This window comes from Hemiscyllium ocellatum, chromosome 8 (genome assembly GCF_020745735.1).
Source record: "Hemiscyllium ocellatum isolate sHemOce1 chromosome 8, sHemOce1.pat.X.cur, whole genome shotgun sequence".
Taxonomy (NCBI): domain Eukaryota; kingdom Metazoa; phylum Chordata; class Chondrichthyes; order Orectolobiformes; family Hemiscylliidae; genus Hemiscyllium; species Hemiscyllium ocellatum.
Window position 1 is genome coordinate 39072496 of NC_083408.1, and position 20890 is coordinate 39093385.

Genomic DNA, 20890 nt, shown 5'->3' on the forward strand with positions numbered 1-20890 from the left:
TATACTCCTGAGGTCCTGGGGTTGGATGAGCGACACTTAAAGGTCTCAAGAGACCAAATGAGCATCAACTTGTCGAACCACAGGCTCCAAGTGAGGGAAGGGCAGGAAGGCTATGGGCAGGACACCTGTCATAACTTATACGTGTGTGGGTGAGGGGGGGAGAACATTTTTTTAAAAACACCGGCCAAAGTGCGGTAAACATTCAACCTGCAGCCTAACTGCAGGTTTCACCACATGCCCCCCTCCCCCTCCACTGTCCGGGAGGACACATTGACCCTCATCAAGGCCCTCCCGGGGTCAAACAACAACAGGGGGCAAGGGTCGGAACCTACGTCATCAGGCTACGCCACAGACTGGTGACGCGTTGTGTGTGTGTGTGCGCGCGCGCGGCGGCAACGGACGGACATGGCGACGGTTGACAGCAGAGGTGAGCGTGCTACCAGGGGGGAGGGGGCATGGAACGGAAATGGGAGGTGAGGGTCTTTCCATGGGGGGAGGTCATTGTGGAGGAGCGGATGCGGATGGGGATGGGGGGGATGGGATGGAGGTGAGGGTGTCTCCATTCGGGGGAGGGTGTAGGAAAGGCGGAGGTGAGGGTGCCTCCTTTGGAGGGGTGGGGAAGGTCAAGGTGAGGATGTCTGCATTTGTGGGGGGGGGTGGGGGAAGGAGAGGGTGTCTCCATTCTAGAGGGGGTGGGGGAAGACTGAGGTGAGGGTGTCTCCATTCTAGGGGGGGGTGGGGGAAGACTGAGGTGAGGGTGTCTCCATTCTAGGGGGGGGTGGGGGAAGACTGAGGTGAGGGTGTCTCCATTCTAGGGGGGGGGGGTGGGGGAAGACTGAGGTGAGGGTGTCTCCATTCTGGGGGGTAGACGGCGGTAGGGCATCTCGATTCGGGTTGGGGTAGTAGGCGGAAGCAGAGGTGAGAGTTATAGAAATGTGCAACATGGAAACAGATACTTCGGTCCAACTCATCAGTGCTAGCCAGATATTCTATATTAATCTCCACAAAGATCGGTGCTGGGTCCTCTACTTTCTGTCATTTACATAATTGATTTGGATGTGAGCATAAGAGGTACAGTTAGTAAGTTTGCAGATGACACCAAAATTGGAGTTGCAGTGGATACCTCCAGTTGGAAAATTGGAGTGTTGTTATTTGTTACCTCAGATAACAACAGGATCTTGACCAGATGGGCCAATGGGCTGAGAAGTGGCAGATGGAGTTTAATTCAGATAAATGCCAATTGCTGCATTTTGGGAAAGCACATTTTAGTAGGACTTATACACTTAATGGTAAGGACCTAGGGAGTTGCTGAACAAAGAGACCTTGGAGTGCAGGTTCATAACTCCTTGAACGTGGAGACGCAGGCAGATAGGATAATGAAGAAGGCGTTTGGAATGCTTTCCTTTATTGGTCAGAGTATTGAGTACAGGAGTTGGGAGGTCATATTGCGGCTGTACAGGTCATTGGTTAGGCCACTGTTGGACTATTACGTGCAATTCTGGTCTCCTTCTGATCGGAAAGATGTTGTGAAAGGGTTCAGAAAAGATTTACAAGAATGTTGCCAACGTTGGAGGATTTGAGCTATAGGGAGAGGCTGAGCAGGCTGGGGCTGTTTTCCCTGGAGTGTCAGAGGCTGAGGGGTGACCTTATAGAGGTTTACAAAATTATGAGGGTCATGGGTAGGATAAATAGACAGAGTGTTTTCCCTGGGTTTGGGGAGTGCAGAACTAGACGGCATAGATTTAGGGTGAGAGGGCAAAGATATAAAAGAGACCTAAGGGGCAACTTTTTCTCTCACAAGGTGGTACGTATATGGAATGAGCTGCCAGACAAAGTGGTGGGGGCTGGTACAATTGCAACATTTAAGAGGCATTTGGATGGGTATATGAATAGGAAGGGTTTAGAGAGATATGGGCCGAATGCTGGCAGGTGGGACGAGATTGGTTTGGGATATCTGGTCGACATGGACAAGTTGGTTTGTTTCCATGCTGTACCTCTCTATCACTATGACTGTAATCTCGTCCCATTTGCCAGCACTTGGCCCATATCCCTTTAAACCCTTCCTAGTCATATACCCATCCAGATGCCTTTTAAATGCTATAATTGTGCCAGCCTCATCCTCTGGCAGCTCATTCCATATATGCACCACCCTCTGCGTGGAAAATATTGCCGCTTAGATGCCTTTTAAATCTTGTCCCTCTCACTCCACACCTATGCCCTATAGTTCTGGACTCCCCCACCCCAGGTTACTCTGAGGTAACCTTCTTCGCTGTCCACTACACTTCCAATTTTGGTGTCATCTGTAAACCTTCTAACTATACCTCCAATGTTCACATCTAATCATTTATATAAATGACTAAAAGCAGTGGACCTATCAATGGATCCTTGAGTCACACACCAGTCACAGTGTCTCTGACCTGGAGTTGGAGAAAGCAGAAGTGAGTGTGCCTCTGAGTGTCTCCCTCCTGGAGGCTGGGTGCCCTGACTGTGCTGCGGAGGAGCGAACAAAGCATATGTCCAGTGCCAAACATCTAGGCTATTGTCATTTTTTTTTGTTTTGCTTGCCTCTGCATGTTTATTATTTTGAGCATTAGAATTGTATCTTAACAAGAAGCCTACCCCTGTTCGTGTCTTTATTAGCTCATCGTATGCTAAGTTTCATTTTTGTTCATTTTATCTGCACAGCTTGCCTTTGTACCATTTATTATAATTGGCAGAATCTACAAGACTCTTTACCTCTTGATGTTTTGTACTAAGGATCTCCCAGCCTCCCAATCCTGCACTTACGCCTCTCCCTAACTTCTCTCCTAGCTTTTCTATTTAACTGTCTCAGCTCATCTTGTCCAGAAGCCCCAACTCCTGGTATGGTTGTTCCTGGTAATCTGATTACTATCTAATTTTCCTTCTCAGCCCCAATGTTGTTCAAGATTTTCTCTTTCCTGGTACTGCCCAACACCTTTAAATTTGCCATTGTCACTCTTCTCATTTAAAAATCAGCTTGTGACTCATGGATCCTTACAAACTTTCATTCTGTCCCTAACTTCTCATTCCTTTCCAATTATGTGGAGGTGCTGGTATTGGAGTGGGCTGAGCAAAGTTAAAAATCAAAGTTAAAACTGAGCAAAGTTATAGTCCAGCAGGTTTACTTGAGAATACAAGCTTTTGGAGCACTGCTGCTGCTTTGTCAGGTACATAGAACTCAGACTTTATAAGTAAAAGATCAAAGTGTAGTATAACTGATGCAATGTAGTTGGATAAACCTAGGTGGCTATTAAGTCTTTAATCACCTTCTTTTAATCCTCTGATAAACCCTTAAGTTATTTCAGGACTGTGACTTGAAAGACATTCTGGGATTTACATATTAATCAATCAAAACCTGCATCCCCAATCTAAATGATTAAATATTTAACAGCATCTAGGTTTGCCAAATACATTGCATCAGTTGTATGCCGCTTTGATCTTTTACTTACAAATTCTGTGTCCTATGTACCTGTCCCACTAGCTACCTGACGAAGGAGCAGCACTCCGAAAGCTTATACTGTCAAATAAACCTGTTGGACTATAACCTGTGTTGTGTGATCCTTTCAAGTGTGCTTCTGTTTTACTTTCTAAATCCGTGGCCATCTTTACATCTCCATGTTTGAATCTGTCTAATCAAGTTTGCATTTTTGAAATAGATCTTACTGAAGCTGCAGATTGACCTCCAATGTGACTCTAACTATTGCTTTTCAACCTTCTTGGCCTTGCAGTTTTTTGATGCTGCTAACCTCACCAACTTCTCTCATCTTTTGTCCAGGCGGTTGAGACCACATACTCAGTTGATTCTTAGGAAAATCAGTTGCAATAACTTTTCATCCTGCGTTGGTACCTCTGGAACCCCAAGGATGTAGCCTCTGTCCCTTCTTCTTTCTTGATTGCATTTTGCACTCAGTGACAACATCTGAAAACAGTGCTTCCACTTATATGAAATCTGCACCCAAATTTACCTCAGCATTGCCTTTCTTGACCATTCTACCTGTAGTTTGACATTTACAGTAGTGAGTAGAAATTTCCTTCAACTAAATATTGGAAAGACAGAAGTTAATGGAGTTTGGAGTGGACATTACCACTTATTCCATTTCTGTATCTGCCCATCATTTGAGGCTGATCTAGGCTGTTTATGACTTTGTATTATCTCACAACATCAACTATACCCTCACTGTTACTTCATTAAAACTCAAACATAATTTTAGTGAGTTTTCAGAAGATTTGTAGGTTCTGGATGTAGTTTGTTCGCTGAACTGGAAGGTTCATTTCCAGATGTCACGTCACCCTACAAGGTGACGTCTTCAGTGGGCCTCCGGGCGAAGCACTGTTGATAATTCCTGCTTTCTATTTATATGTTTGGGTTTTGTTGGGTTGGTGACATCATTTCCTGTGGTGATGTCATTTCCGGTTCTTTTTCTCAGAGGGTGGTAGATGGGGTCCCAACAGGGTCAAACAGAGACACACACGAGAATTCCTAGAAGCATGGCATTCCAACCAGAAGTCTATCAACAAACACATTGAGTTAGACTTCATCTATCACCCCCTGAGAAAAAGAACCGGAAATGACATCACCATGTTGGTTTCCATTTATCTGTCCTATTTTTACAGATTCCAAGATATGTATCTTAATTATCTGTTAAAATGTTCCCCATTCCAGAATTTGACAGAAAGGGTTTCCTACATTTAGAAAGGAAGTGAAAATGGACAAAGCATTTGGAGAATGAAACATTGATTGTTTGCATTTGTTGTGCCTGTTTGAGTATATTGCAACATCTGTCATGATTTTGCTGTGGTTTATTCGATGATAGAGTTTAAGTATTTCTTCATGTGATCAGATTGGATTTTTTTTGGAGGGAGGTTGGTTAAAGAAACTTGGCTAACTCAGTGTTGAACTGGTGGAGTTTCCTTACCAATGCAGAAATGAATAAGAAGAATATGCTGTTTTATCAAGCAATTTAAATAAATACGTACCGAGACTTGAACTTATGAAAAGGCTTAGACTGATTCTCAGTAGATAAGTATTAGTGGAAGTTTTATAGTGTGATGGTAAGATGTTAGGTGGAAAGAGACTTTTGGGAGGCAGGTTATTGCTGAGGTTTTTGTGAGACAACATTCAAAGAAAATCTTCTATTTATTGAGCTCATTTCATGATGCCAGAACAGTTCAAAGCCTTTTCAGTAAATGAAATATGTTTAATGTGTTGGTAACTGTTGTCCTGTCAGAAATTTAACAATCAACATCTATTTGGCAATATCTCAACAGCAGCAATAGAACAGTGATCAGGTCATTTGATTTCTTGATATTGACAAACTGACTACTACTGGTCTGGTTTCCTGAAAGAAATTTCCTCTTTCAAATAGTGTCATGTGATTTTTTAAAAACATTTGTTTGAGGCCAGGCCTCAGTTTAACATCTCATCTGAAAGACTGCAGTTCAGTTTGTGCAACGCTCCGTTACTACTGCACTGGACAGTAAGCTTGTTCATGCTAATCTGAACATGTCTGAAAAGTAGGAGTCAAAACTAGAAACAATTGCACAGATGATAATACAGAGATGGTGGGTGTCCAGTAGACCAGAGTCAAAGGTCAATGAGTTTCAATAGAGAATACAAGGTTTGAAGCGTTTGCAGTGCTAGAGTGGATTTTTATGGACGTAATTGGGGAGAAAGGTAGAAATAATTGTGTTAAGACTCTATGATAGTTCAGTTAGTGAATACATTGTCTTTATTTCATGGAATCATGCAGAGGGCTTTTAGCCCATCAAGTCTGTGCTGACCCGTCTGCACAAATCCCATTTTCCAGAGTTGGCCCACGGCCTTGAATATTATGATATCTTGAGTGCTCATCCATGTGCTTTTTTAAATGGTCCTGCCTCTACTGCCCACCCAGGCAGTGCATGCCAGATTCCCACCACCCTCTGCGTGAAATAGATTATCCTTAAATTCCCTCTAAACTTCCTCCCCTTCCCTTTAAATGATACCCGTTTCACTACCTTTCAAATAGGGGGAACAGATGCTTCGTGTTCACCCCGTCCTTGCCCCTTACGATCTTAAGCACCTTAGTTGGGATCCCTTCAGCATTCTCTGCTCTAAGGAAAATAACCTGAGCCAATCCAGCCTCTCTTCATGGCTAAAATACTATAACACAAAGAATATCTTGGCAAATCTCCTCTGCACCCCTCCGTGTGTTTGTATCCTTCCTGTGGTGTGGTGATAAGAACTATACACGATACTCCAGCTGTGGCTTAATCAAAGTTCCAACATAACCTTCCAGACTGATAACAGCAAGTGTCTCATATGCTTTCTTAACTGCCACACTAGCCTGCCCTGTCACTTTCGGAGATCTGTGGGCAAGTGCCTCGAGATCCCTGTGTTCCTCTGAGCACACTGGTCCATTCATTAAGTATTCCCTTGTCTTGCTACTTCCTACAAAGTGTATCACTTCACAATGTTCATGGTTAAATTCCACCCGTCACTGATCTGCTCATCTGATGAATCCATCTACATCGTGCTGGATATGGGTTACAGGGAGGATGGGGTTGAGAAGCTCATCAGCCATGATTGAATGGCAGAGCCGACTCAGTGGGCTGAATGGCCAAACTTCTGCTCCTATGTCTTTTGGTGTAACCTAAGACATTCTTTCTCACTGTCTTCCACCCAGCCAATCTTCGCATCATCCACAAATTTACTTATCATCTCTCCCATATTCTTATATATATTGTTTATGTATTATGACAAACAGCTTGGACTCAACACTGATCCTTGTAGCGTGCCATTGGACCCGAGTCTCCTGTCAGCCAATCAGTCTTCTCTCACCACTTTTCTGAGCCAGAATCACTGGACTTAATGTTAGTTCTGTTTTCTGTCCACAGATGCTGTCAGAACTGCTGAGTTTCCAGCAATTTCTGTTTTTATTTGTTTCAGATCTCCAGTATCAGCAGTTCATTATTTTAGTTTACTTCTATAATCACTTTTTATCTCCAACCACTAAGCCAATTTACCCTGGATTCCAATTTTATCTTCTTTATCAGTCTCCTACATGAGTCTTTGTCAAAAGCTTTGCTGAAATTCATATAAATTATAACAATTGCACTGCCCTCTTCTACACACCTGATCAACCCTTGGAAAGTTTGAATTTGTTTAAATAACTTGTCTCTGACAAAGCTATACTGATTATCCCTGATCAAACCTTGCCTGTTCAAGAGAAAATTAATTTTTTCCTTCAGAATTTTCTCCAACAGTCTAACATTGGGTTGTATAGATTGTGATATCTCTGTTTGAATTTTCTTCTGTGCATTAAATAATCTCAATCTTAAAGGTAGTATGACTTGGTGTTGAGAGAGGGAAATTCAGACAGGGTTACCACTATATTGGCTTGTTTAAATGTGTGCAAATCAGATGAAGAGAGGATTAGAACTTGAAGTTGAACAGCCTGACTGATTGGCACTGTCCAGGTAGACACTTACAGAATGGACACTTGGGTAAGCCACTGGAGGGTAATTGATGCTGTGTGAATGATCACCTAGTAAGACATTCAGAAGATGGCAGATGGGAAAAAATCACTGACTTTTTTTTATGATACCTAGCTATCTCTGCAAGTGCATTTAGTTAAAGCTGTGTGACAATATTTGTGTTTTGTCCACTTTGCATTCTGAAAGAGTTATTCCAATTAACATTTTTTTAAAAAATTCTCTTGTATTCATTTCATCCTATTTCTTAAGATAACCTCCTGGGGATCTCGTGGGTGGACAGTGCTTGGATTCCAATCTTAAATCCAGGAAATGTGCTTGACTACTTCTCTGAAAGAAGCAATCCCTTTTATGACCGCACTTGCAATAATGAGGTGGTCAAAATGCAACGTCTCAGCTTGGAACATTTGCAGTAGGTATTGTTTGATAATCAGTACAGCCTAAAATGCAGTCATTTTCCCAGAACGGCAGTGTAATATCCAACTCCATTTTCTATTCAGTGATGATTTTTGAAGTTAATTCATTCATGCTCCGTAGATTGACTAGACATTCAGTGTGATGATATATGATGGCGATAAGACAATATGGTCAGTAGTTCTAGACCAAGTAGAAGTCAGGGCTTTTGATTGTGAAATTATTACCCCTTCAGTAAGGCCAGGTTGATTTTGATTTAATAGCCTAAGGTGTAAAGTCCTCATTTTTAGAATTTATCCAAAAGTTTCGATATTAAGAACTGCAATTTTCTATATTAAGATCTGTATTATTCTTAATTTTCTGTACTTTTTACATTCAAATCCATCAATTCATGTTTTTCTTTTGATCTCTGTTGTAGTTTTTCACTTTGCTTCTCTTAGTAAAATCATGCTTAAAGGATGATTGGGGTCACATAGGGACCTAAAAAGGAATTTACACACAGTGGCTGAGGTTTTAAGGTTTTGCATCTATTTTTACCAAAGAGCAGGATGCTGCCTAGGTCGTAATAAAGGAGGAGGTAGGCTGACTGAACTAAAAATGGATAAAGAAGGATTATTGGAAAGACAGGATATACCTTTTCAAAACCAAATGCCAAGGACTAGCTGATGGACGCATCTGTGAATGTTGAGGGAGAAGCATTTTAATCCTTCTTTAGATATGACGGATGGTTCCAGAGATCTATGGCGTTTACAAATATTAAACACTTATACAATAAAACTGTATAAGGATAAATCTGATTCGATAAATTTAATCTCTGTGGGAAAGCTTTTAGAAATAATCTGGGACAGAGTTACAGTCACATGGATAAGGCAAATTAAGTACGGAAATCCAGCACAGATTTGTTTTTTAAAAAAATAAATTGTGTTTACCCCTCTTGGCCAGCAAAAAAAAACCTCAAACAAGTTAATGAGGGTGATGCAGTTGATGTGGTGAACAAAGACTTATAAAAGAGGTTTTTGGTAAACTGCCACATAAGATTGTCAACAAAATTGTGACCCATGGAATAAAAGTAAGTGTCACCATGGATCTGGGGTAGGCTGAGTGACTGAAAATAATGGTAAATACGTGTATTTTGCGTTAGTGGAATGTCTGTAATGTTGGGGGAATTTGCAACTGTACTGCTTAGAGAAGATTGAAGAATTTTGTTAGTGATGCCCCTAATCTTGAGCAATCCAGACAGAATAGATATCAAGAACCAGAGGACTTTTCTATATTTTTGCCAAACACCTTAAATCAGTGATAACATGAGTACCATACTTCTTACTCAGCAAGTGGTTAGGACCTGCAGTACATTGCCTGAAAGTGTGATGGAGGCAGATTCAATGATGGCCTTCCAAAGTGACATCCACAATTAAATCAAAGGGAAGACATTTACAGGGCTGTGGGGAAAAGGCAAGAGAGTGAGGCAAGTTGAACATCTCTTACAGCTCTCTGACATGGTCATTACATGTCTTATAGTGTCCTCTGCAGTCACCATTCTGATTCTTTTATTGATGATGTAGTTACTGCATTCAGGGATTGTCTGTGAAGCTGTGTACTAATTTCAACATTGGTTCTACTTTAGAATTGATATTGATGGTAAAAGTTTCACTAATCATTTACTCTTGTTGCAATGCAGCAATATGACTGGCTTGGAATACATTCTACTACATGCTCAGGAGCCCATACTATATATAATTCGGAAGCAGCATAGATACTCTCCAACTCAAGGTAAGATCTAGCTGTATCAGAGAAGGCAGTTATGACTTCAGTTTGGTTTAAGACCAGAGTTGCAGTGCTTCACGGATCACTGCTTAGAATATTGTTACATTTATGAAGTTTTGATAAAGATTCATTCCAAATTTCTTTGTCCATTTGACTATTCCAAAATAGTTTGTTTTTATTCAAGCTATACTTGGCTACTTTGGGAATGTTCAGCTCAGTTAACAGAAAGTACAAAACATTGCAGCAGAGGTGTATTCCGGTTTTGATGTCAGATGATAAAAATTAAGATGTGAAGTCCAAAGCTGTAGCGTTGACTGATATTTGAATTTTATATAGAAGAGCTCATACAGCTGAAGGAACAAATAGTGGTTGCGGCATTTTCCACCACTCACCATCCAAGTAATTTGTTCTGTGTGGCTGCTCTTCATTATGTTTTGTTTTGTTTTGCTAATTATTTAGATTAGATTAGATTCTCTACAGCATGGAAACAGGCCCTTCGGCCCAACAAGTCCACACCAACCCACCGGAGAGTAACCTACCCAGACCCACTCCCCTACCCTATACTTATCCCTGACTAATGCACATAACACTATGGGCAGTTTAGCGTGGCCATTTCACTTGACCTGCACATCTTTAAATTGTTGGAGGAAACCAGAGCATCCGGAGCAAACGCACGCGAACATGGGGAGAATGCGCAAACTCCACACAGACAGTCATCCGAGACAGGAGTTGAACTCAAGTCCCTGGCGCTGTGAGGCTGCAGTGCTAACTACTGAGCCACCGTGCTGCCATAAAACAAAGTTTGAACCCAGGATCTCCTGTTTATTGGACAGGCGCTTTAATCAATAAAGCCACAGTGCCACACAAATCTTTGTATTTAATGTTTGTAACTTGCAATATAAACCCTGATTTTTGCCTGTTCCTAACTGTCAATGTCCAGGAATAAATGCTTTCCAAATCTCATCAAAATCAGGTCAATGTCAAAGAACAAACTGATGAAAGATCTTAGTATTTCCTAAGTCACCATTAACCAACTGAATGATTCAACTGCTAATTGTGAAGAAGTTGCATTTTTAAAATGTCTCACTGTAAGGTACCAGTTGTTAGTACTAATCACCTATGATATGGGATATGTTTTAATTAACTAAATCGGTTGTATATGCAGTGTGGCTCGCTCAGTTTGCATACCTCTCTGTCTAAAGTCTTCAAACTCTCTGTATTTTCCACATCCTAAATATTAACAAGTATACATTGAGACATTCCAGACTTATAAAACTAATGCCATGTGTATGCATTCTGACAAATAGAAGATTGTAGCTACACTAAGATGTTCTGATGCACTGTGCAGCAATATTGTCACTGCTGGTAATACAGGGGAAAGTCACAGCCAGTTTGCATTATAATTTAAAAAATCAGATCTGTTTTAGCAGCATGGCTGAGGGATAAGTGCTGGGTAAGGTTTCAATATAAGATCTTTTACAAGGACAAAATAAGTAATTGTTTCCAAAATATGACCACTCTGATAATGTAGCATTCCATAAGCACTACGTTGAAGTCACAGTGCAAAGCAAACTGAGCTGGAAGATTTGTTTTTGAACATTTCATCACCATACTAGGTAACATCTTCAGTGAGCCCCCGAATGAAGCACTGGTGGTGTAGCCTGTTTTCTATTTATATGTTTGAGTTTCCTAGGGTTAGTGATGTCATTTCCTGTGGTGACATCATTTCCTATGGTGATGTTATTTCCTGTTCTTTTGGGGATGCCACCACAGGAAATTGACATCACCAAATCTAGGGAATTCAAATATATAAATAGAAAGTGGGCTACACCACCAGTGCATCACTCGGAGGTTCACTGAAGATGTTGCCTAGTATAGTGATGAAACATCTGAAAATGAACCTTCCAGCTCAGTGACCAAACCTACGTCCAAAACCTTAACCTGAGCTACAAATCTTCTCAAAAATTGCTAGTGCAATGCAAATCTGAAGCCTCTGGAATAGTATTTGAATCCATAACCTGCATTAAGAGAATCATCATTTGATGCAGCATGGAAGGAGGCCTTTGGTCCATTGTGTCTGTACCCTAAACATTCTTCTGTCAGAAGACGGAAGGTTTAGGTCCCCTGTAAGAACAATCCAGTTTGTCACTCAGTCATACGAGTGAGATAGCTGCTTAGTGACTGTGCAATTCTTAGGCTTCAGAATAAATTCTTAGCCCATCTATCTGCTGTGGTGGTGTTTGTGTGGATATTAAGATGGCATAGCACTACTTTGCAACATTAGCAAAGATGCTTCTTCGTTCTTCATTTTGCTGCTTTGGGGACTTTGTTTTATGCAGAGTGCCTTCCATGTTATCTCCAATAAATCACTGTACCTCGATTGTAAGCAAGGTGCCTTGAAATTTTATGGGAGATGTGTTAATGTATCATAAAAATACAAGTCTGTTTTGATATTTAGATACAGTTAATGAATAGCTTGGAAAAAGATTGATTTATAAAATATATCTAAGGTTGGGATCCAACTGGTGCTGCCAAAATTCCAGTAATTGTTCCATATTGAACCATTTTACTGATGGCTATTCCAAGTGCCTGACTTAATTTATGCTGCTCTACCATCTCAGTAGTGATTTGCCAGGTTTGTTTCATGCCATGGATGTCATCTTGTCTTAAGGCAATCGTTTGAGCAGCATCAATTATCCTCAGTGCCTTACCCAAGTGTATATTCTGTCTGGATAGTGCTAATCAGTCAGACTGTTCAACTACAAAGGCATCTCAACAAGGTATAATCCACTCTTCATCTGATTTGCACACATTGTAAAGAAGAGCCATAGAGCAGAACCCTTCTCAACCCTAAATTGTATTAAGACTGCCTATCACCTTTGAAGTTGAGATTATTTAATGTACGGATGGAAACTAAAATAGAGAAATTGTGATCTACACAGCCCAATGTCAAACAATTGGAGAAAATTCTGCAAGGTCAAATTAATTAGGGCTAACCACTTGCCAAATCATATTCAAACATAATTTATTTTAAGGATAAAGAATAATTAATCTCTAATTTCAGATTAATTCTTTGTGCTAATTGTATTCCCTCTTCTAGTTACTCCTTTGGCTGACTATTATATCATTGCTGGAGTGGTGTATCAAGCGCCTGATTTGGGATCAGTAATAAACTCTAGAATGGTGGGTGATTTCGCTTCATGTGGTTTTTCATTGCTCTTCAGTGATATGTCTCAATAAAAAATGATTTATTTTGAATAAGTGAACATTGATGAGGTTGCTGAGAACACTTAAACTGGGGAGCCAGTTCAATTTATTGTACGTGTGGTACAAATTGGCTTTTTTTGTAACCTGCCTTGTCTGCAAGAAAGAAAAGAACAAAATGTCTTTTCTTCTGTCCCTCCAGTGTAGTTGCATTATGCACAACAGTGAAAATTGAAAGAAATTGTGTAATGTGTTACATTTTGTGTTGCTGATTCACTTGTCGAAAAAGGCATTAAACTGAGAGAGAAAACTAACGTCAGGTTTAAATGCAGCCATTTCATTAAAGCTTTACAAACAGATCATGGAATGCAATAATACAGGAGGGCAACATTTGGACTATTGAGTCTGTCCTGGTTCTTCTAAAGGGTAATTCTTTTAGTCCTACTCTCATTTTTTTTCTCTATAGCTCTGCACTTTTCCTCCTTCAAGTGTTTATCTAATCCATTTTTGAAGGTTATTATTGAGTTTGCATTCACTCTCCTGTTCAGAGTGAATTCTAAATCCTAACACTTTTCATAAATAGGGTTTTTCCTCATGTCCCTTCAGATATTTTAGTCAGTGATGTGAAGTTTGTGACCTCTGTTTATTGATCCTTTAACCATTGGAGAGTTTCTCTTTGTGTACTCTAACTTTATAATTCATGATTTTTAAACAATTCTATGAAATCTCCTCTTAGTATTCTCTATTCTAAAAAGAATAACCCTGGGCTCTGCAATCCAGCCATATAGATGTAATCCCTCATCCCTAGAATCATTCTACTTAATCTACTGTCACTTTGCCAAAGCCTTCAAAACCTTTCTAGGATGTGGCAGCCTAAAGTGGACATAGTGCTCAAGCTGGGCCAGAACTAACATACTTAATGGTTCTCTGTGTCTCTAATTATAAAGTGGGGAATGCCAAATGCTTGATTAACTGCTCATTAACTCATGCCACTTTCAAAGGTTTGTACAGAAATCATTCTCAAGGTCTTTGCGTTCTTTAAATACTGCGCAATATATATTTAGTAATTATAATTGTCTGCATTCTTGGTATCAAAATGTGTCACCTAAGTTTGTAACACTACATTTAATCTGCCATATGTCCACCCATTCCATCAACCTCTGTATGTTCTCTTGATGTTGGCTGCTATACCTCCAAGTTTTGATCATTGCAAATTGCAAGACTTTACTCTGTACCCCTAAAGGCAAGTTCTCTGAAGAGAATTAAAGGGTTGTTGTCAGCACCTCAGCAATCTTGGATGCATAGCATGTGGACCAGGTTGTTTCCATGAATCCCTTGAACCCATTATGGATAGCGTGAAGTCTGCACGATTGCCACATTTGGTTCTGGCATGTGCAGATATTCTCTCAGTTTAACAAGTGTTTTGAAACTGAAATGTGTTGGTACTTGTGTAATTAGAATACTGCATAAACCTCTGTGTAATGGTGTTGAACTACACTGTGCATCTAGACATGCTCACTTCAAAGTGTATAACACTCTGGCCCATGTGCAAATCTCAGTTTCCTTTCAAGTCGGCATTTCTTTTCAGGCACTGTGAAAAGAAGACTGCATTACTGGAGATGTGGCAACTGATGCATTGCTTTTATTTCCCTGTACCCAAACTAGCTGACAGCAATACATGCAGTTCAGTCTGCATTTGATGAAGCCATGTCTTACTGCCGATACCATCCTTCCAAAGGATATTGGTGGCATTTCAAGGATCAAGATGAGAGGGGTGAGTTCCAGTATGGAAATACCAGGGAGTTTGCTAATTTCTTCCAAAAGTGGCCACTTCCACAAAATAATATACTGTCAGCTGGAAAAACATAACCTGACATGGAGCACTCAGCTGTGGATGCAGGACCCTCCTGTTTTGTATATTGTCTTAGCAAACCTTTGTCATGAGCTAGAGAATTTTAGAGATTGTATAAAGGCAACAGAATGTTAGAAGTGGACTGATCCCACTACTTTGTGACTGCATAGTGGATCAATTTCTCATTCAGTTTGAAGTATCCGGGGAAACCATGACCCTGCTTAAATTCTGCTGTTTGTCCACTGTCCTAAAGAAACTGTGCACACGTATAATGAGCGTATTCAGAGAGCCAGCAACAAATAAAGGGCTTACATCACCTATGCTTTATTTCACGAAAGCAAATTCACTCCATCAGAAGGTCTGTAGAATAGTTGTATATTATGATACAAGCAATACAAAGTGATAAATGAGAAACAGTTTAGTGATTGAGGTATTGAGGGTTTCAATCCCTCTGCAGTAATTTGACAATTTGAATTGATGTTCATCAATGTGACTTCAAAGGTATTAGATTATTTTTAAAAATTGCTTCACTATTTACAGAAGGTAATGGACCACTCTTACTCTGTCTGACCTATACGTGGCTCCAGTCTCGCAGCAATGTCATTGATTCTTAAAACCCTTTTAAGGTGCAGCATTTCAACTGCAGCAAAGAATGGCAAAATCCCAGAAGTCCCTTACTAATAGCACTGTCGATATACCTACACTGCAAGACTGTAGCTATTCAATATTCTGTTCAGATAATGAGGGAGTGGCAATAAATGCCAGTCTTGACAGAGAATTATCTCCTGAGAATTATTTTTTAAAGAAGGAGGTAAAGAAGATGTCAGACACTCCAAAATGTCTGCAAATTATATTACTGCAGCAGGTCAGTGAGCTAGTAGGAATTGTCTTGAAAGGTTATGAATGACTATCACTGCTTTTATAATGCCATGAAACAGTGACCTGAGTACACCTCAATAAGAAAAGCAACTGTGAAAATCTGTCATTGACTTCTCTCTCTTGGCTGAAACAATTAACTGAACATCCAGATTCTGTGATCCTTCCTGTTAACAGCAAACAGGATCTTAATTTTTTTTAATGATTTACTTGTGATTTAGTGATTTCAAGCTGGTGTCTGTTTCGTAAATTAGTGGCCCAATTGACTGTCTGAATACTGAGCTGAAAATGTGTTGCTGGAAAAGCACAGCAGGTCAGGCAGCATCCAAGGAACAGGAGATTTGACGTTTCGGGCACAAGCCCTTCTTCAGGAGTCTGAATACTGAGCCCTGATCACTGACCTGCTCCATCTGAATTATTGTTACTGCAGTGAAGTTCAGAACGTTGACACTAACAGCCATGTGACAAATGTAGCAGATACAGCCATCTACTGCCATGTGTGGTGCAATTTGCAGTCAGCAAAACAGTGCATCGTTTGTTAGGTGCACTCTGCAACCACTGATCTCAGAATAACTCCACACAGTTGGAAGCAAAGTCATCATCTTTACACCCAGCACCTCTGTGTATAGATTCCTGGCTGATAAGTTTATAATATTTTGTGCTCATTTTCAGTTTTGGCCGAAAAAACAGATGGCTACCCATTGACCAACAGAATTTCCTTGTCCAGAATTACATTCTACATCATGCCAAATCCACATAGTGAGAGAGCGAGCTTCTTGCATCTTGGTTCTAACGCATTCTAAAATGGCATTTTCACTAAATATTTTCCTTCTTGAAGTGGGACTTGTAAATTGCTGAGAAAGTAGATATGTGAGTGTTAATAAATGCAAATGATTAAAACTTCTGCAACATTTTCTATCTCAAGAATACACCATAGCTTCGCTTATGAAGTGAAAGGCCCAGACCTGTGGCCTACCTTTCAAGTTCAATAAAGTGCCTGAGTAGCAGAGAGGAACTTTCTGTGATAGTGAAATTGGTTATGCAATACCTCTAAAAGGGATCAAGTTCATTAACTTACATCCAGCAAAAACATTTTTCAACTCCTTTTGGAAACAAATTACATTCTAACCATCTTTTCATTTCAACTCTTTCTGTTCATCCTGTCCAGATAAAGTAAAGCCAAAATCGAAAAAGAAGGAGGAACCAAGTTCGTTGTTCCAGCGTCAGAGAGTGGATATGTTGCTCCTGGATATTCGGCAAAAATTCCAACCCAAGTTTATTCAGGTAATTGTCTGTAACTTACCATGTTCCTTTGTTTCAAATAAGTAATTGAAAAAACAGTATAGATATAGAAGGTAGTACTGAAGTGTTTTTTTTTAATTCCACAAGACATAGAGAAAGTGAAAGGTTTAGATCTTATAGTGGGCAAGAATGGATTTCACTGAGCTATACAGTGCCATAGATTGACTGACCATTATACACTTTGAGAGGCTTGGAGGTAGCACCCATTTACAAATCTCACTTCAAGAGCCAACACAGTCTGTCACTTTGCAACTTAATGAATAGCTCCAATTTGGCTTTAATGGGATCTGAACCTGACTTGATTTTAAAAAGAAAGGTTTGTCATTATTCTAAACAGACTAAGGTTATAAGCTTTCAACCAAAAGCACATGTCATGCAGGTTTGATGTGCTACTCCCAAAGAGTGTGGGTTTGAATAATTTCATTCATACATCTCACCTGATCATTTGAATTTTCCTTTGAGGGGTGGTCGGAAGAGATCTTGTTAGTTGCAGTGTAAACATAGAGGTGATTTTCCCCCATTATTTCTTTTTCTCTTATTTACATCTACAACAAAAATGTGGCCACAATTTCAGTATACCATTGTAACTACTGAACGATGCAGTGTCAGAACTTGAATTTTCTTTGTTGCTTGGATGTCCCGAAGTGTTCCTTATATTGCCTGTTGGTTTCATTTTCAGCCCAAATCTGGAGACAAGCCTGTGCCAGGTGAGTATTTTTATCCTGAATCAAGCTAATTTCGATCAAACTTCTCAACTAATATTTTGACTGCAAACATTTCTGTGTTTATATTTCTGCTTTTCAGTGGAGCAAGTGAAGAAAGAAGCCGAGCCAACAACCGAGACCATCAAACAGGAAGAAAAAGACTCCACAAAGAACTCTCAGCAGAGCTCAAGCACCAAAGCCCCCCCTGAGAAACGAATGAGACTCCAATGAAGAGACTTTTCTGACTCTCTGGCTCAATTGTTGTGAGCCATTGAACCTTTGGACTTGATTTTGTATAGATGTGATTTTTTTTTGTGCTTTTTATTTTTATATGTCAAGCATGAAATGGGTTCATCTCCAGGAGATGCTTAATCCTTTCAGTTCTCAATCCTTGTCCAATGCCAAGATTGGGTCTGTTCTTATTGCTTCAGACATTTTCTGCAGAACGTCCTGCTTCAGTGGATACGAAGAGGAATCGGTAAAAAGATGTGCAGTTGTAATTTTAAGAATTACAGTATAAAAAGATAAAGCTTAGACTAAGTGGTGAGACTTCTGATGCTTGTAATATTGAGGAAATTAGTGTAAAAGATGGTTTATTGTACATGGGTGTTATTATCCCATGACACCATTCTTTAACCAATGGATATCCATGGGCAATAGAAATTGGAATCTCATCAAAATACATGGACACTATTCCAGCAAAGTTGTGATCTGGTGGCCATTTATAAGCAAGATTTACTTGCTACTGATCAAAAGCTACTGATTTTTGTATATTGATAGCCAGCGATGGTGTTTTATTTGTAGATTATTCTGCCCACTGTGTTGCTAATGATGCAGTGCTGCTTTCCATCTGACTGAGATTAGGAACGTATTACTTGGAAGTGTGAATGCAAGAGCTATTGCAGTGTACATCTTAGCAATTCATTGTGTTGTTTTGTAAAAATATAGATTATTAAGAATCAATGGGCCAACAGATCCCCACCTGATGCCTTACTTGGTAAAGGCAGCTTTTGGAGAAGCGTAAAGCAAAAAGCTTCCACATTTGGCAATTAATGTGTTGGAATAAACTTCGGGAAGATCGTGATGGTTTTGCAGCTTATGCTAGAATCCATTCCTGAGTTCATATGCAAAGTGGGAATAGAATCAGCCAAGGGCTGCGCTTTGAAATTCAGAGTGCAGTTATCTATTGAGAAAAATAGAACGGGTGTTGTGTGGTTACTAAGATCTGAACAACTTTATTTCAGCAGGAGACAGGACCTCCAGAATATCAAAGTGGAAAATTTGTAAAGGTAAAGTTGTACAATAGCTTCCATTTAACTGGCTCAGTCCCATGCAATTCACTGCTTGAAGTTTCTGCCTTTTGCAAAGTCCTTTGCTGTGTAAGGAGAGTGGAGTGGAATTAGTGAGTAGGATCCCAAAAGGAGTAAGTTAGAAATAATTTGATCTTTAAGTTTAAATAAACATAATTTTAAAATAGTGTAACTAAAGGTCTGCCTGTCTGTTATTGGAAGTAGAATTAAAAATACAATTTTTTGTATCAATGAATAAAGAAGTCTGAAATTGTTTTGTACAGATTTTATTTTTAAGTATATTTAAGATGAACTTGTTGACATCCTGTGACGTTGCACACAAAATCAAGAGTACTGCAGATTCATTTGGAAGGAATTGGACAAATCGAAGGTGGAAGGAATCTAGGAAAAAAGCTTTGGGCAGTGTGGAAAATTGTGATCCTTGTACATTCATCAGAACCAAAATATCTCCTTAGTTGTGAGTGGAAGGGATTGATAAGCCAAAAGCACAAATGCTGAGCTTATTTTTTGATAGGCACTGATTTTTGTTTAAATGAATAGGCGGTGTCTTCTCTGCCATTCCCTTGCCCAATATTACAATGGCAAAACAGAAGCAAAAAAAAACTGGAAATCACATTGGGTCAGGTGGCTTCCATGGAGAGAGAAAACAAGCTAATGTTTTGGGTCTAGATGACCCTTCATCAGAGTGGTGCTTCGACAATGGGGAAAACTGGTTTGGGAGTAGCAGATGAAGATATATCGGCATAGAAGTGCAGCTAGAAAATTAGATCACAGTCATCTCTGTTCAAAAGCTGCAGTAGTTAGAGGCATGGCATTGGATTAGGGCAGGAAATGAGTGAGGAAGGGTATCACTTGCAAGGCAAAATCTTGAAATACAGTCAAAATCAATTAATGCTTAAACTCACCTGTATTTAACATTTAAATTTGCTTGGAAAATTGGAGCAAAATTAAATGACAGTGACTGTTTTAATATTGCACCAAATGGTTTGGTGTAAAGTTTCTGCTACATCTTCCTATGCAATTGCAGAAGGTACAAAACTTATTGTTTACCTCCTCACTATGTAAGGTCCCTGACACACTTCCCAGGTGAAAGTGATTTACCTGTGCTTCGTTCAATCCAGTCTACTGTATTCGCTGCTCACAATGTGGTCTCCTCTATACTGGGGAGGTGAAGTGTAGACACTTGATGACTTTGAGGAGCACCTCCACAAAATGACCCTGAGCTTCCAGTTACGTGCCAATTCTTTGCACCACTATATTCTCTGGCCAATATTTCTGTTTCATGCTTGCCACAGTGCTTGAGCAAAGCTCAATGCCAGCTGGAGGAACAACATCTCATCCTACAGCCCTCAGGATTCAACATAAAGTTTAACAATTTTAGAGCACAAGGACTTTCCTACATGTTTGTTCTCCATCCTCATACTTCTCTCTCTCTCTCTCTCTCTCTCTCTCTCTCTCTCTCTCTCTCCTTTGCTCAGTCATTAGCATGATCACCTGTAACCTTGCAAACAAGGAAGCAAATCCAGCAGCAGTATTTAGATTCAGCAAGATCATAGAGTGATCTAGTCAGAGAGAATCTGAGGAGGGGAGAGAGGACGGGGAATGTTGAGGTATTTGAATGGGGAAGGGTCAAGTTTAAATGTGTGCGCTTGGCCACTGTTCAATGTTCCTAACTTTGCCAGATTCTCACCCCCTGTCTGAGGTATATCAAAAGGGATTCAAAAGTTCACCAATCAAAGCAAGTTCTAATAAATGATAACACTTGAAAAATATAATTTCAAGGCAAGTATTCTGTTTAATAAATCATATAGCACTTCCAAATTATTGTCTGATGTTTCCTTGGCTCATGTTCCATCCCTTGTGCCTGTTTCAGTGAGATCATGGCTGGTCCTTGGATCCCTTTGGTTAACAAAAATCTATCAAATTCTGCTTTAGCATTAATAATTGGTCCAGTTATTGGTTGCCATTTC

At 39.9% G+C, this 20890-nt stretch overlaps 1 protein-coding gene across 3 annotated transcripts; it reads left to right on the forward strand.

Moving 5' to 3' along the window:
- The first annotated feature begins 353 nt into the window (after window positions 1-353).
- med6 (mediator complex subunit 6) lies at window positions 354-19173 on the forward strand. Of its 3 annotated transcripts, XM_060828341.1 has the most exons (8): window positions 354-427; window positions 7747-7906; window positions 9587-9678; window positions 12773-12855; window positions 14542-14650; window positions 16773-16888; window positions 17586-17613; window positions 17711-19173. In XM_060828341.1, exons 1-8 carry the CDS (start codon window positions 406-408, stop codon window positions 17839-17841), a joined length of 741 nt encoding a protein of 246 aa, XP_060684324.1. In that variant the 5' UTR covers window positions 354-405; the 3' UTR covers window positions 17842-19173. The 3 variants fall into 3 exon arrangements, with proteins under 3 accessions (XP_060684324.1, XP_060684326.1, XP_060684325.1); XM_060828343.1 differs by lacking the exon at window positions 16773-16888; XM_060828342.1 differs by lacking the exon at window positions 354-427 and having other exon boundaries at window positions 7831-7910.
- The last annotated feature ends 1717 nt before the right edge of the window (window positions 19174-20890 follow it).

Bases quoted from the DNA above. Each gene is read 5' to 3' on its own strand.
- med6 (XM_060828341.1), top strand. From the start codon at position 406: ATGGCGACGGTTGACAGCAGAG. The intron at 9,679-12,772 runs GTAAGATCTAGC...TCCCTCTTCTAG, and splicing joins TAGATACTCTCCAACTCAAG to TTACTCCTTTGGCTGACTAT. The intron at 12,856-14,541 runs GTGGGTGATTTC...TACCCAAACTAG, and splicing joins CAGTAATAAACTCTAGAATG to CTGACAGCAATACATGCAGT.